At 40.7% G+C, this 16,892-nt stretch overlaps 2 protein-coding genes across 4 annotated transcripts in view; one reads left to right on the top strand and one right to left on the bottom strand.

Moving 5' to 3' along the window:
* LOC115728050 (187-kDa microtubule-associated protein AIR9) overlaps positions 1-8,521 on the bottom strand; it is a 29,568-nt gene extending 21,047 nt beyond the window's left edge. For 2 of the 3 annotated variants that reach the window (XM_030658370.2, XM_030658371.2), the window contains exons 1-10: positions 8,487-8,521; positions 8,167-8,275; positions 6,988-7,861; positions 4,328-4,399; positions 1,922-1,987; positions 1,683-1,754; positions 1,538-1,603; positions 1,361-1,423; positions 1,195-1,260; positions 41-140 (exon numbers count right to left, since the gene is read on the bottom strand). In XM_030658370.2, the coding sequence (XP_030514230.2) occupies positions 41-140; positions 1,195-1,260; positions 1,361-1,423; positions 1,538-1,603; positions 1,683-1,754; positions 1,922-1,987; positions 4,328-4,399; positions 6,988-7,824 (1,342 nt within the window). In that variant the 5' untranslated portion in view covers positions 7,825-7,861; positions 8,167-8,275; positions 8,487-8,521. Of the gene's footprint in view, positions 1-40; positions 141-1,194; positions 1,261-1,360; positions 1,424-1,537; positions 1,604-1,682; positions 1,755-1,921; positions 1,988-4,327; positions 4,400-6,987; positions 7,862-8,166; positions 8,276-8,486 lie in introns of those variants that run through there. The other variant, XM_030658372.2, reaches the window with a different exon arrangement.
* Positions 8,522-15,979: 7,458 nt separating this feature from the next.
* On the top strand, positions 15,980-16,514 carry LOC115728049. The gene is made up of 2 exons (XM_030658369.1): positions 15,980-16,083; positions 16,163-16,514. Exons 1-2 carry the CDS (start codon positions 15,980-15,982, stop codon positions 16,512-16,514), a joined length of 456 nt encoding a protein of 151 aa, XP_030514229.1.
* Positions 16,515-16,892: the final 378 nt, after the last annotated feature.

The raw sequence follows: 16,892 nt of genomic DNA, 5'->3' as shown, positions 1-16,892 counted from the left end.
TATAAAACTTCTTATCTTAGACAAGGAAAACTGCAGTTACCTCTGTCATTGAACTTTTTCAGAGTAGGACCGACAAGTAAGATTGAAGCGGCTTCCAAATGAGGCATTTTAAGTATCGGATTCTCCTCTACTCGTAGATGCTACATCACAAGAGAGAAACAACAAAATTAAAAGCAAACCTGCCCAGTTATAACTAATGTTCCTTGGATTCACTGTTGGAGTTCAAAGAGACAGACTCAAGACATATTTCTACCAAAATATAGACATTATCTCAAAGCTTTTTAGAAGCTTTTTAGAAGTTGATCCATAACCATCATCATACATTACACTAAGCAGTGTCCATAACCAAATATTGAAATGAAATTACAGTTATTGGTCTGGTCAGCAGTGGACTAGTTAGAGTCGGCCTGCGGGAAGAAGGAATCTTAGTCAACCCCCTTGGGATTGGGCGTAAGGTAAGTTTCCCAGTCTTCCATTCCACAAACATGGATTTTTAAGATTTCACAAACCACCGAATCGCTACTCTGAATGGAAAGAGGAGGAGCTACAACCAAATCCATCATCGACTATCCTAAGACATTCTACCTTGCCCACCTCACTTTGGGGTGAACACCCATCCAAACAAGGGTCACTAGTTCAGCAGTTACTCCATAACATATTGCTACCCTCCCCTAGGCTCCTAGGATAACACATATCCATTTTCTTGCTTTAAAGAGTTCCTCATTCGCAAGTCATAATTTTAGAAAGGAAAGAAAAAAATTTTTTAGTATAGATATCGATCAACTGTTTAGTTGGGAAGGGAGGTACTTCATACTCGAAACCTGTAGATTCCTCATGCATATTATGAATTTTATCGCCAAAAACAATCATATCGAGAAGTGTGGCAAATACTCAAGACAATCAAAAAAGAGCCTTAAAAGAATGCTGAAGACTCTGGCCATTTAAACTGAAGTTCAAGTGATAAGACTGATATTTTGAAGAAAACAGGATGTGTAACAATTAGGGACTGGAGTTATTTAAGTAGCTAGTGAGGTTCGTATCTAACTGCTACATGGCTAAATAAGTGTGAAGCGTATTGGCTTCTTGATTCAGACCATGAAACATACAGCCGCCGCAGTAAATATATGGATCGACTTGTACTTTTTATAGAGCAGAGAAAAAATGAGGATATGAGTATGACAAATGCCAACCCACCTCAAGTACAGGCAAATGTGGGAAACCCTTTAGAGTGGAAATTTTGTTCTTGCTAGCAGCTAAAACCTGCATGAAAGATATATATATAGAAACAATCCAGGATGAGCTGCTTAAGAAGGAATAGCATGGTGTTATTGGCAATACAATCACATAATCTTGTACCTACCTGTAGGCGTGGTTGACTTGCCATTGCCAAAGACTTGAGCTTATTTTGAGCAACAGAGAGAAACTAGAGGCAGATAGAAACACAAAAAAGTAGACTAGTTCAAACATCAGCAAAATTTTAAAAAAAAAAAAATTGAAACCATTGATCACAAGATAAAGTAATGTTCCAATGAATCACCTCTAAATTAGGGAACTGAGGAAGACTTGCTAGGGAAGTGATTTGATTTCCAGCCAAATAAAGTTGCTGCACAGATTACATCTCTATCATGACAAAGGACATTAACCTCCAGAGCAGCCAAGAAATTAAATACTGAAAAAATTGCCTGTAAAGCCTTGCAATTTCCGAGCGGTTCAAAGCCAGGCCCTTTAAAATCATTGAAGCTCAAATCAAGAACCTGGAAAGAAAACATAAAATGCTTAGTATTTGTTGATTAACTCGCATAAAGGCCCATTTGCAAGAATGTAACCGACCACGGTAAAAATGAGGAGACAATTTGCTCCGATTTTTAAAGATTGTTAATATTGTTGAACAGAATCAGTAGCTTGAAGCACAATGACAGACCTTGACACGGCTGAGTATCTCAACCCCTTCAAGTGTGGATAAAAGATTGTCCCTGAGGTAAACAAACTGCAAAAGAGGATCGTAAGTTGTGCAGCAAAAAAGGTAAAACCTCTTTCTAATGCTAGAGCTTGTATTTATCTACAAACTGGAAATCTTGCTATTGAAATCTCAAGAAAAAACAAGAAGAAGCTAATGTTGATAGAATTTTGTTGAACCTTCAAAAAAAAAGTCGATGTTGAGGACAGAAAAAGTCATGGATGAATGGGATACAGCACCCAATCAAGAGATGTGCCATCCAAAATCAAAATTCAAAGGGACATCAAAAGATCATGTATAGAAAATTAGATCCAAACATGGAACAAACTAGTTACCCAAAGTTCATCAGGCGTTGGGAGAATAACACAAAATGTCATAACTGCTCAATCATGATCATACAAACTTTGTCTGATTAATATGATAATTTACTGCCAAAGAGAGGAAAGACGGGGTTGAAGTGTGAAGGGGAAGTATCTAGTGATTAGTATAAGTGAATATTCAATCTACAATAGCATACTTGTGATGTAAACAGTCATTCATCCTTTACAACAAATAAATAAGCAGCTGGTTAACAAGCACTGTGCTTCGCACAGGCCAGCAACGCAGAAGCCCAAACTCCAATGACTCACCCCGGGCGCGGGTCGCTACGATACAAGCCTACTTGGCAATAGTCATCCGAAGATAACGTGGAGTTTACCTTCCCCACCATCGGCCCCCCAAGTTGAGAGAAATATTTTTCTTCCTTTCTTCTCAGGGAATACCCCCAAATTTTATGTCCTAAAGTTCAGACGAAGTAGTTTAAGGACATGCTTAGGTACTTAACAAATATATAAGTAGCTGCGCAGAAAATAATGATCCAGCCTCAAATCTTTTTCTTATCTCACTATGACATGACATAAGAGCCATGTTTTTTAAACATAATGTGACGATAGGTCTAAGTTTAATTGCCATCATCCCCCCCCAAGCACCAATTTTACAAGTGCTTCTTATTTATCATGTTTCCTGTTCTTCATCAAAGTTGCACATGATGGTCACATGGACTGTTGAAGGGAACTTATTCTGGCCTTTTCTACATTTCATTTCGTCCACCTAATAGCTAAAGCTTCAAAATTGGATCATTTACCATAATATAGCATCCACCATCATAATATATCATCAACCATTTGATGTGGAGTGCGAAACCAGAATACAAAGTGGTGGCTCTCACTACATGCTATCCATGCGAAAATAACATTGTCTAAGAAGTCAGGATTCAAACAGGCAGTGTCTATATTAACAATGTGTGATCATTATTAGGCTGCACAACACAAAACTCCCAATTCAGTATTCTAAAAAATATATATATGATTCCACCTTATTAGAGAGGAGTTGGCTCTTGGTCAAATTGCACAAGCCTTCATGAACTTGCTAATTTCTTAATTATCCTCGTGTAAATTTCATTTTTAACAAGCTGAGTTTAGTTGATATATATGCTCCAGCCACAAGGACAAGTTTTAAGGACATGTTTATGAAAGGATATGTCTATGAAGCTGATTCTGTAAATAGTCATACTTTGTTTATCAGGGATGAGCTAAAATTTTATGGATTTACTTTGAGAGCAGAAGTAAGTTTCATTTGGTTCAACCAGGTATATCTTGGGAATGGAACCATGATTTATTTATAACATGATATCTTGTTGGGTGTCTAAAAAGCACAACCAACCTGACAAATCAAACTAGAATGAAAAGTTTCGATTACAGTACCATCCAACTCAACTCAAGTTCATATAAGTTTCACTTCACAGTCATTTTACATCACCACCCTCCCTTCCTTTGATGTTGCATGTCATTTTTACCAACACAGCCAAAATCATATTTCAAAGCTCTCTAATTGCTAGATTAAAACATTTTAGTTCCAACTGAGGTCTGGCCACTCTAAGTGATACACAATCCACCAAGTGTTAGCACATATTCTTTCAAGACCAACTCCTTTGAAGTTATAAAGAAGATCATCATCAGCTATTAACAGCCTCACCTTCCCACACCCTCTCTGACATCCTTTTACCATCTGTCTCTCTCTCTCTACCGTAAAGAAACAACAGTAGATGAACAAAACTCTCCACCTAACTTAACTAACTTTATCTTTACGAGAACACTATCACAAGTACATATGATAGGTAACAACCAGAAGCTAGAGTAACCAGGATCGCATCAGAAAATTATTGACAATAACATTGTGCAGTTGCTTTACAACTTATCAACCACAAGCTAAAAGCCATCCTGGAGTCACCACTAAGAGAAGCCAAGTCAGAAGGATAATGAGTTCTTTGATGAACACCAGTAAATGGTGACTACAGCATCCAAAAAGCTCGAGTGAAGGAAAATCTTTTACCTCTAAATTTGCTGTCAAGTTCAGGCCACCAGCACTGAGAGTACGCACTCTGTGACCCCTTAGGTCCAATCTCTAATGGGAAAAGAGAGAGTGTTATATAGATGATAACTCATAGACAAAAACAATACAGCATGCTGATATTAAAATAAAAACAAAGATAACATACTCGAGCATAATCTAATTTTGGTTGAGATAAGGAACCAAATACCAAGTCTCTTGCAAACACTTAGTTTCCCCACTTTTCTTTCTTTATTTTGATGACACAGGGTATTCAACCTTTCAGCTAGACTAGTCCCCACCAATGCGCACAATATGCATCCTTCAAATTTTTCTCCCTTTTTTTAACAACAAGGGCTAATTTCCACGCACAGATGATTCTTAGGTAAGGGTTCAGGAGGTTTGCCCCACACCATCAATGCATTCCAAATTTCCGTAACTCTTGTATGTCATAATCAAGCGTCTATCTTTGGTTTCAAGCCATTGAATGCCCATGTCTGATGAAAGTTGTGCTGTTCTCACTGACCTCACATTTTGATCAGTTTTCCTCAGTGGGAAAAAGAAATAAATACCTAAGCAACCAGACCAGTATATGCTAAGAAGGAAAGTTTTCATAACATCTGTTCCAATTAAGATCCATTAAGGGCCCTGTTGGTTTGCCATTAATCAAAAGCAAGAAGTGCTTTTTTTTACTAACCCGCCAAAATTTAAAATTTTATCTAAATCTCAGAAAGTTGTACGTTAATTAGCATGTCAACATTCATATGTTGTGAAAGGATCAAGTATTTTGGTTTAAAAAAATACAAAGTGTGTAAGCCTCGACATTTTGATCAAGCAAAAAGTAAAAAGTAAAAGTCAATCTAGACACGTTTGAATCATCAAGAAATAAGAATTATTAATCAAATGAGTTCAATTTTCATAACATCAGCCAAATCAGAGTTGCCCTAAGTGCATATGCATAAAACAAAGCTCACAAAAGCGTCAGCAAAGACGATGGACTTGCAGGATGCATGAAATTGAAAGGAGGCATTTTACCGAAGAGTATAATCAGAATATGGAGAATGGAAAGTGAATTTAAATGAAGCAATCATGATAAATAACGTCAAGCTCCAAGATGACAATGACACATACTACTAGCAGCTTGGGAAGACAAAAGATAATATCATAATTTTCTAACCCTGGCTATGAATATAATGTACATCAGAGTTCATCCCCTAATAGATATTATGTGATCAGCTGAAGTAATGGAATATCACTATTTTTGTTGGTTTGACACTGTAATAGCAAACAAATAGAGATAAAATATCAAAAACGCCTTTACTCTCTTGTTGGTGGCAAGGAGGCTTTTCCTTCGAGTGCTATTTGTAAAGCGAGAGTGCTAAGTAGAGTTTCATTTTTTGTTTGGGAACATATTCTCGCCTTAGACAATTTGCAAAACAGAGGGTTTGTGCTTGTCAACAGATGCTCTTTTTGCCAAGAGAGGCAAAGACCGTGAGAAGTCTCCCCCTTCACTGTCCATGGACAAGATTGATCTAGGTGGCCACTTATGGTGCACTACGCTATCTTGGTTTATTGGAGGATCTAATGAAAAAGAATTATGGGCTTGGCAAGGTCTTCTTTTGCCTTGTGCTAAAACAAGGAGAATTTCTTCAGTCTCTCTTGCTGTTTTTAGGCAGGAGAATAAGAGAGTTTTCATCAAAGAGGAGACACCCGTTTCTGCAATTATTGAAAGTTGGTTGAAAGTCTTAAACTTTTGGTTCAGTGGAAAGTTGTGTCTAGATATAAATGCTTTAATGGACATTGTAGATGATTTGTCTAGTAATTGAGCTCTTTTGGTTCCAAGCTCTTTTTGTATATGGGTTTGCACCCCCTTGGTGCCCCATAGTAATCTTTTCTTTTACCTATCAAAAACAGGCCTTCACTATCTAGTATAATAATAACTTTACTTGTATATAATAATCATATCATAAAATTATGGTCATGTTTATTGTTTTAAGTAATTAAATAAGCATTAATGATGTTTATTACCATTTTACGAAATTCTGAACAAGATATATTTGTATTTTATCTAGTTATGATGAATTAGAATACACCATAGTATACTGCTAAAATAGAACAAATGTCATTAAAAAATCTTATTCATGTTAAGCTGTACTGGACACATAAAAGCTACAATATAAGGGTCCTATAGCAGGACTCTGCTTTGGTTGTTATAGGGATTGAAGCGCTATAAAAATTACCTCAAATGAACACTCTACTAAGTAATAGGGCTGCAGTGGCTAGTCATTACTGCAACCTAATGTGCTATATATGTTATGAATAGATGAATGCAAAGCTAAAAGCTACTAAAAGTCGTTACGAATGAATAAATGACACCAGTCAGAATAACTTCAAATGAATGTACCTATACACAATGAAAACATATGTTTGAAATGTAATGTAACAGTTTTTTTCTTCGACCTAAACCATTCAAAGGACAATAAGATGTAAAATGCTATATCACCAAACAAGTAAAAACGTTGATGAACTAAAATTTGCTACTCAAAGCTCCTAAGAATTGTCAACATGACCTCCAAAACTATAAGTTCATGAATTTCCAATGCAGCATGAAAACTCAAGCAATTGTGTGGCACTCCATGAGCATCATAAAGCAAAAATCTTACCACATCATCACTAGCTTTGAGCTCCACTTGAGGAAGCATCATGAACTTTGAATCCTTACTATCTGGTGTCGTCGTTCTCCGCCGGGCAGATAAACTAGAACTCCTATCTATAGATGAGGACAAGGAACCCGTTTTAAGTCCACTAGAGCTAGAAGGTGTTCGGGCAGATGAGGACAAAACCTTTGAAACTGTTTTCCTGGTCCCACCACTGCCCACACTATCCACAGAAGTAGAAGCCACTCTTCTTACAGAAGGTGATGAAGCTGGCACCGCTCCCTTGACAGCAGACTGTTTCATGGTTCCCTGCCTTGTTCCCTCAGCTCCTGTTGTTGTTCTTGAACCCCGCCCACCCAGTGATTCCACAACTGCACTCTTGGTCTCTGAAACACTTGCTCTGCTGGCAGTGGGTTTAGTCACCACAGAGGGCAATGAGGTCCTCCTAAGTTCTGGGAGAGATCGCCTCACCGCTTCTGGAGCTGAAGGAGATACAGCCTTCTTGCCTCCAGCTGTTCCCACATTGCTCTTCAGGGGAGTCGTTTTTTGGGCCAAACCTCCCGTGCTGTTTCTTCTCTTCGGAGGAACTAAATTTGCAGTCTTCCCTAAGGGAGTACCAGCTGATTTGCTTGTGCTGGAATTTGAATCTGAGACACTTCTTGGGTCCATTTTCTTTCTACTAGACAAAGTGGGTCTTGCGAACCCCGCAGTTTCTAAAGAAATAGCTTTCACACTTCTCGCGACAGATTTTGGAGTATCACTCGGAGTAAGAGACAACTGTTTCTCTGAACTTGCAGAGTTTTCCACTGCATGCTCACTAAATTCACCTTCTGGATCATCCATTTCGGCTCAGCACAAAGCAGTTAAATGAAGTAAGGGGCTGAACCAATCCAAGACAAACAACAAACAATGTGAATGACTCCCCTACTCAGTAGAAGTAGAATTGTTTGATCTCGAAGGAAGCTAAACTTACGAAACAAGTAACCCACCACATCTACTTAACTAAATATCAGATGGGCCATGTTCCAATATCCTAATGCACAAGATACTCAATTTGATATTTCCCTGACCCAATAGTCAAAGCAACCACTCAAAGTAGCTCAGCTGAAACCACATTCTCGATTTCAAGCATCATTCGACAAGAAAACGAACAACCAAACCAAACGACGAGTTCCGGGAACTTACAACATGGCCGTTCTAAACCTCCGGGGACCGCAACTCCGCCTCTCGCAGCGGACCCATCACGCCCGGATCTAGCGCAAAATGCAGCCCCTCCGACCAGCCACCGGACAACCTACATGATCCAAGCCAGAGCACCGTCAGAGACGCCTGGAAGGCCCGTCGGACAAAACCAGCAACGCGGGACCACAGACCGAGAGGCCCGAAGTGACAATTCCCACCGACAGGAGCTCGAAAATGCAGCGTGGCGGAGAGAGAGAGAGAGAGCAATGCGGTCAGATCTAGCGAAGCAGCGAAGGAGAGGCGAAAGCGAGGGGGGTCGTTACCAGGGTTTCCACTAAGTTGTTGAGAGCAGCGAAAGGCGAGTGAGAGAGAGTCTTCGCAAGTTCCCAGCTTCGCACCAGACAGAAAAGCGAAAAAGTAGAGAGAGAGAGAGAGAGAGAGGGAGGAGTGATGGGGAAGACGAGTTTAAAGAACAGTAGAGTGAAGTTTAAGAAATTGTTTTTTTTTTCCTTTTCTTTTTTGTGTCTTTTTCTGTGAAAAGAGGTCAATGTGTCAGTAGATGAGAGAATTTCGAAATAAAATAATAAAATAATTCTCGCTTTTTTAATTGGAAAAAAAATCCGTGGAAATTGAAATGGCGGAAAACGGTTGTGGTTGTGGAGGGCAAAAGTTTTGGCGTTTTGAAATCACCGTTTTGAATGCCTGCACGACCGCGACGCATGAGGCTGATCGGCGACCGACGTCCTTTGACTTCATTCATGCGTAGGAAAATGACTTAAAATGGTCCACACTTCATTCTAACTTATGACGAGGTTGCTAAATTTTTAATTTTTTTTTTCGATATGATCCTCGAATTTTTATCATATATTCAATTTAGTCTTTGAATTATATTTTTCCTTTTTTGTCCAGTCCTTAAACTATATGAAAAAATTCAATTATGTAATCTTACCATATATTGTTCGGGAACCGCATATGTACCAAAAATTCATGGACCGCATTAAATAAAGTTAAAAGTTTATTGGTCGCATTCGCATTATGCTAAAGTTCAAAGATCACATTGCATATTGACCCAAAGTTCAAAAATCGTTTTATGTTTAGGGCTTTCGTCACCACCACGAAATCAAACACTGCCACCGGCAAGATCAATCGCCACCGCGAACATCGCATTCGATTGTCGCCATAAGTCCATCGGCAGCCGCCATGCAACCGAGCCCATCCTGCAGAACCATGCCCATCCGCCAGCCACCGCCATAAACGCCGTCAAACCTAACCGTTGGCACCATCACACTCTCACTCTCACATCAGGGAGCAAGGTGAAGACGGGCCACATCTCCATTTAATGGAAATTCCTGTCACGATTGATGCCGATCTCAAAAATACTTGGAAGTTCAAGATCGCTGAATTTACAAAGTATAAGGGGCTTCGGATTCCCACTTGTTCACCTCAAGCGACATGTGGATCCGACAAAGTTTGAGCGGATTGACTTTGACTTGGTCTATCCAACTCGATCTTCATAGCCTCAAGCCCATGGACAACGAGGTCTGTCGAACTCGAACAACTCGTGCGGATTTTCCAAGAGATGAAAAGGGTAAATCATTGAGAAGTTCAACGAGTTTGATCGATGTTGAGGGAGCAATCGAATCAAGTCCGGCCTCCGTCATCTGAGAAGAAGTCGCTATATTTGTGAACACACACCTCGTCCACCTTTGATGACCTCGTCATTGATAAAGGAGCAAGTCGACGGTGGCTTGGAGAGTGGACAAGAACGGTCGAGGAGAACCACCGTGAGGTGTGTCGACCCTGCAACGAAAATGAGGAGCCGGTGAATCCAACCTATTCAAATCTCAGGTACGCTCATCCCGGACACAAAATAAAAATCAAGAACACACTAGCTGAACCAAGAGCCCAGGAGATTTTTTGTTTTGGGAGGGTCTAAAGAGAATTCAATATGTTAGTAGTGGTTCCAGAAAATTTATTACCCAAATTGTTGGCCAACAACCTTGCCGCCATTATATGCAAACAAATACGCTACGATTTTTTTCAGCAAACCAGATGCGTGAATATCCAGCTAATTCACAAAAAATACTTTCAATCAAACAAATACGCTACAATCTTCTATGCAATCCATACCACTACATACAAATTGCTTAGTTCGCCAAACAAAACATTACTCACTTCGGAGCGAGAAGCGAGCAAATTCTACCTTCAGGTCTGGGCATTTATGGAAGCGATTAAGCTCAGCAACCCTAAATCACAATAAAAATCGGGACAAAGGGTTTTTTTTTTTTTCCTTTTTGGGAATTGGGACAAAGTTTGTAAAGTTAGTAAACTATTCCAAAGAAAAATGGGAATGATCTTGACTTCGTACCTAATTTCTCCATGCAATAATTCTTTGTCGTTTCGTCTCATTCGCTTGCTCGCACCGTGCTTTGGTTTTCTTCATTATCCAATGCTTGTGTGGATTGCATTAAGTGCTCCCTGGTCGAAGGGTCGCCACCTTGCATTAGAAAAGAGAGAAAGATTGAAAAGAAGAGGACAATGGAAAATGGGTCTAACAGCATTCGCTCTTGAAAGGCAAAAAAATTTCGAGATGCGACTCTCTGAAGATGCTTTCCATGGAAACACATAATCTTCAACAAATGGAACTTAAGATGATAGCTCTAAATAGGGATCGACTTCGCATAACGTCGTCCATCCAACTCGAAAAGTGGCTCCCCGGTGACTGTTTCCCTTTTGCGAGTTCCTTCAAGTTAAGTAGTCGCGCCGGACATCAGAAGAAACTAACAGCTGAAGCTACGTGACAATCCTCGAGACGAGGAAGGGTGCATCACTCCAAAACCCTGAACAAATTTTTAACCATTGCTAAGCCAAATTCAGCTCACACATCTTTACCACTAGGTATTCGGTGCGATTACCGCGGTACTGGTTGCATATTTTGTCTTTTAACCAGATTGATGGTCACGCCTCTTGCCGGTGCAGGGAGCCGTAAAGTTGTTTTGAAGATTGCCAAAGTTTGGAAACTACTCAACCACACGGACCTTCTCGAGGACGAACAGTAGTTCGTCATGGTCCGGTCCTGCATCATCCTCATACCAGGGCAAGATTCGGAAGACAATGTCCAAGCTAGACCTCTTCTGTCAACATCCTTTGAACAACATATTCTGCTTCTTTTTTTATTAAAACTCACTTGATGTCATTTAGGTTTTATAATCCAAGGCACTTTTTCCAAGTTCGTTAAGAAAAATTTGAGACAAAAAAAAGTAAGGGAGTGCAAAAGGTCACAGCACGAAAAAGCAAATGCCGCAAGTAACGGCAAGCATCCAAGACATGAAAAACACAAGGAAAGACATTTGTTTCATGGGATTTGAGAAGCTGATAGTATAACAGTACAACAGTGCAATCTCAACCGCAAGTATTATGAATGATTAAAAATATTTAGCAATCATGGCGGGACCCACCTTTATCTTATACCTAATATTATACCGTTATACTGTCATAATATGTGCTAGTAAGACTCTTCTTTCGTATATGGATTCTCGCTCATCGGAATGAAGAGATTCGGATCTTTTGCAATGTTTAAATAAGAGTTCTAGATCAAAAGGTCACGAGGAAATGATCACATCCTAGCATGAAAGAGTGGAATCTATTTTTCACCTCGTTTTCAATTTCATACGCCGGTTTCCATCTTCAATTGACCTTATTATCTCTTGCAGGTCCCAACTTAGCATGTTGTTGTCTTATACCGTAGTTATGGCTCCGTTTGTTTCGCAAAAAACATAAGATTTTTGCAAAATATTTTTCGAAAAGTTATTTTCTAGGAAAAAGGCAATGTTACCCGGTATTTGACTAAAATGTGAAAAAGACCTGGAGTGTAGCATCCTAAAATAACCAGCTCCCCTAGTTAGAACAATTCGACTGTAATACTCAACTACTTCCGGAAATGAACTGTCAATTGCAATAGAAACATCCTATACGGTGAGATTGAAAGTTCCTCATATTATGTGAAGGTCATTTTGGATATATTGCGAAATGTATTCGCAATAAGTTACACAAGGCACAGTCAACCCGGAAACTGCACAATGTCACAAGTTAGTGGGTGACCAAAATGAAGAATCGTGTCACTGGGGATGTACGATCCTAGGGCCGCGGACTTTGAGTTTGATACCCAAATGCGTGCGATATGGCACGGTTATATAAATATATATCTCCGAATTTGGGAACAGACTAATGGATTAAGATTCAGCTGTGGGAGTTGATCGAAACCAAGTAAGCCACATCAGGATCAAAAGGCCGGTGGTGAGCTACATAATTTAGATGTAGATAAGTAGAATGTGACGCAAAGGTCAGGCTAGATGAACCGGTCATGCGTGGAGGCTGTGCGCAAAAATTCAAAGGAGCAGAGAGAGAGAGAGAGTGGCAGTGAATATGTGTGAGGAGTGGGGTGAAGGCTTATGCCATTGGGCAAAATGTTTCAAAAGTTTCCTCATAAAGATGATGATTAGAAGCTAGGGAAATGAAAGTTCATCAGGGAAGGCCATTGTTCCTTGGCCATCGTGGAGGTCGCCGGCAATAAAACGAGAGAGGAGTGAGCGGTTGTCACAAACTCGAATGGAATTGAGAGTGGCCGAGTACAATTGGAAGGAGGAAGGTGAAAATAAAGTCGACACGTGGTAATTCCTCCTGCACCTCCTCTAAAAATTCGGTAATAAAAAAAAAATCTTGGGGAAAAGAAATTGAGGAATTGTCACTAAAAATAGGAGGGAGTCTCACAAATTCATTTTCGGCGAAGACAAAAAGCATTTCGGAATCACACATCCTCTCAAGTTTTTATTAACAACTAAAGTTCGCACCGACGCAATCAATTAAGGCGAGTCAATTTAATTCCTCTCACCCTCACCCGCTTCATAGTATCTTCTGAATTGTGTTAGCTAGTGTAGCCTGATGACAGTTCAGATTTTGTGATATTCGACACGTAGGTCCATGAGTTATGAATAGGTAAGGTGGTCAAGGACGAACCATATAATAGTCGGGTCGCATAGAACACGTGGGACCAAAGGCGTAGTTGAGAAGTAGTTGTTATTATCTCGCAGATTATATAGTGAACCGAATTAGATGAGCGTCCTTGAACCAAGAGGGAGTTGGAAAATAAAAATGTACGGACACGCCGACTATGGAGTAGAGCCGGATTAGTACGATAGGATCGGTAGAAGCCTTGTCATTTACATCGCCATAGCTCCAACATTTGGTAGGCCATAAGTTGAGGTATTTTGCATATACAACTAGGTGATTGATCCGATAACTTTAGAGGTGAAAAGGTAAGTGAAATACCGTAAAGGGTTTCCCAACCGGTCGGAGGTTCGAGAGACATGAGTGAACTTTAGTTCCTTTACCATTGCCGAGATGTGGAGGAATGTGATGTATGTGTATCTCGGCCGCGACCCTATTCCTCGCAGTACAAACTGTGTTTTTTATTATTGTGGAGTAGTTCGGTATCCTTATGCATAGCTAAATCGAGATAAGCGGCCACGAGAAATTGAAAGTATAATGGTTGCATGTTTCGGTGACGCCATGAACATGTTGTATTTTTTGCATTATGGCATTTTTGGCACTTGCATCATTCGAGACGAATCGGCATGGGGTGGAGCGAAGGCCATGAGAATGAGCTCAACTTTTCCCCGAGGGAGATGGGGATGCCTTGGTAAGTGGCGCTAGGTGGACCGCGTAATGACGCGAAGCCTCGGAGTGAGGAATCCATGGTAGGGAGTTGCTATGGAGGTTGGCGGTTAAGCCGGGCAAAGGAAACGATACTACGAATTGGAATCGGTTTGGGGAATGGTGGTAAAGAGTACAAAAAATGGGAGTGCATTCATTGAGCATATTGCACATACATATTACATACGAGTTTATATGTGGTTTATGATATGAGTTTCTTGACCTACAACCCGAATACCTTTCTAGTATAAATTCGAGTAGTACATTGAAACGAGCGAGCGTTAGAGGGATTAAATTTTCTTGCTAAGATTTCTTATACTTGTGGTATTGTTGTTTTAGATTGATAGGTCGGAATGGTTGAACATTTTTTTTTTTTAAAGTTCGCATGACTAGAGCTAGGTTGCGGCACTTTGTCATATGATCGGGTAAGAGAGACGAGAATTTGTATGTAGTTGGGCTAGGTGGACCCGGGTTATCATCTCTATGTACATAGTAATCTAAACGGCTAATGTGGTCAACTGAACCTATGATGTAAATATTGAATATGGCTTGATGTTTTATGGGTATTCCTTGAGTATTTGCTTAATATTACCACTCAATATGTAATTGAAGCTTCCGTTGCATGAAAATAATCTTATCACAAATGAGAACAGTTACATGTGACGGCTTGGGCGTCACAGCTCTCTTGGTAGTACTCGGAGCGAGGGTGCTACACGGAAAATATTTTTCATTGTTTGGTATGGAAAATTGGATTTGATTTTCCTTCATGGACTCATTTTAATAATTTTTTTGTCTTTTTATTTTTTATTTTTTATTTTTTAAAAAAATAAAAATTAATTAATTATTTTTATCTTTTATCTTTTTTATTTTTATTTTTTTCCTTCTGGTTTTGGCCAGTTGCCAGGCGACTAATGACCGGCCACAAACAAGCTCGAGGATCGGCGGATCCCGGCAATCTCGGGCTCGCCCAACTCCAGCGTGCATCCATGTGTCCCTGTGGATGAAATTTCCTAGATTGATTCTAATCCGAGGACCTCTGACAAAATCTTGCCGTGGAGACATCTTACCATTGGTTTACCGTGCCTGTGGCCCCTTTGCTTAGAATTGATTGCGTTAGATTTGGTTTCTACTCTTATTGAGTAGAAGAACAAAGTAGTATTCTGTCTCTTCGGTTGTAATTATGGTTTTATTTTTTTTTTTGGTTTTAGTGAAGAATATGGGACAACGCAATGACAACTACTGATATTCCGATTGCTGGTTTCTCTTGGGCTCACTACAAAAAAACTAGGGTTTAGCCACGGATTTTGCCACAAAAAATTAACCAAAATTCGTCGCTAAACTGATTTGCGACGAAAATTAGCGACAAAAAAATATTCGTCGCCAATTCGGCGTCGCAAAATTTAGCGACGAAAAACTAAAGTTCGTTGCTAATTAGCGACGAATTTTGCGACGACTATTTATCCGTGGCTAATTAGCGACGAATAAGTTTCGTCACAAATTAGCCACGAATAAGTTTAGTCGCAAATTAGCCACGAATTTTGCAACTAATTACTCTCCGTGGCAAATTAGCGACGAAACTTATTAGTCGCTAATTAGCCACAAAAAAAATGTCGTCGCTAAATTTAGCAACGAATTTAGTGACGAATTTTCTGTTCGTAGCTAAATTTAGCGACGAAAAAATAATTTTTCGTCGTTGACAGATTAGCCACGAATTTTTTTTCGTGGCAAAATTCATCACAAAACCCAATTAGCGACGAATTTTACCGAATTTTTCGTGGCAAAATTTGCTACGAATTTTTATTCGTCGCAAAATTCTTCACAAATTTGATTCATTGCAAAATTCGTCACAAATTTGCTACGAATTTTTATTCGTGGCAAATGTTTGTCGCAAAAAGCGTGTTTTTTTTGTGCTGTTCCTTTTTATTCAGTGGCGGAGGTGAGGGAGTCTTGGGTCACAGCGGGTCGAGGGAGTCCCCGGGTTGGCGAGCTGGACGGTGGCGGAGGGGGTGGGTCTCAGCTGGAGCGGGGGCGTCGCGGGCAGAGGAGGAGTAGAGCAGGAGGGTAGTTGGGGTGCAGGGACAAAGAGAGTGAGAGAGACCGAGAGATGGAGATGGAGATGGAGGTCGGGGGCTCGGGCTCAGGCTCGGGCTCGGGGCGGACGGCTAGAGGGACGACGACGAGGCCGACGGTGATTGGAGGGGGCGGCAGGTGGTGGCGTCGGTGGTGAGCTGGAGGGTGGTAGAGTAGTAGTGGAACAGAGGAGGAGGGTGAAGCGTTGTGGGTCTAGCGGCTTGCGAGGTTGGCGGGGCGAGCTCGGCGGGGTCGTGGGGCTCGCGGGACGATGGAATGTCACGGCGACGGTGCAGCTGGAGGTGGCGGCTGCAGGCTGTGGGCGTCGGGGCTTGAGTTGTGGGGAACAGAGAGGCGGTGGGGTGGAGGTCGACGACGGCTACGCGGGGCTGGCGGGCGAGCGGCAACGGCCGCAACAGCAGGGTGACGACGAAGGCGGGTGGTGGTCAGCTGGAGGCTGGCATCGGCTGGGGGGGCTGCCGAATGATGAAGAAGAAGAAGAAGAAGAAGACGATGAACAAGGGGGAAGGGGGGTCTGTTTGCACAAAGAGGAGGAAGAGAAAAGGTGAGTGGGGGGAAGAGAGAGAAGGACGAAGAGAGAGAACGTGTGTGGGGTTAGGTGAGGGAAATTGAATGCTGTGGAGAGGGGAATGATAGAAAGGAGGCGGGAGAATTTATAGAATAGGATTAGGCGGGAGGAGAGAGTGGGATCGCTAAATTTCAAAAGCTCCCTAAAAAATGTAGCGACGAAATAAAGTCTTTTGTCGCTAATTAGCGACAAAACACATAATTTCGTCACTAATTAGCGATGAAAACATAATTTCGTCGTTAATTAAAAAAAAAATTTGCGACGAAAGATGAAATTCGTCGCAAAATTTGCGACGGATACTCATTTCGTCGCAAATTGCTGATATAAATTAAATAAAAAAGAAAAAAAATAATTAGCG

The sequence above is a fragment of the Rhodamnia argentea genome, chromosome 3, assembly GCF_020921035.1.
Source record: "Rhodamnia argentea isolate NSW1041297 chromosome 3, ASM2092103v1, whole genome shotgun sequence".
NCBI classification, from domain to species: Eukaryota; Viridiplantae; Streptophyta; class Magnoliopsida; order Myrtales; family Myrtaceae; genus Rhodamnia; species Rhodamnia argentea.
This window is presented reverse-complemented; position numbering and strand designations above follow the sequence as displayed.

Bases quoted from the DNA above. Each gene is read 5' to 3' on its own strand.
- LOC115728049 (XM_030658369.1), top strand. From the start codon at position 15,980: ATGGAGATGGAGATGGAGGTCGGGGGCTCGGGCTCAGGCTCGGGCTCG. The intron at 16,084-16,162 runs GTGGTGGCGTCG...TTGTGGGTCTAG, and splicing joins GTGATTGGAGGGGGCGGCAG to CGGCTTGCGAGGTTGGCGGG.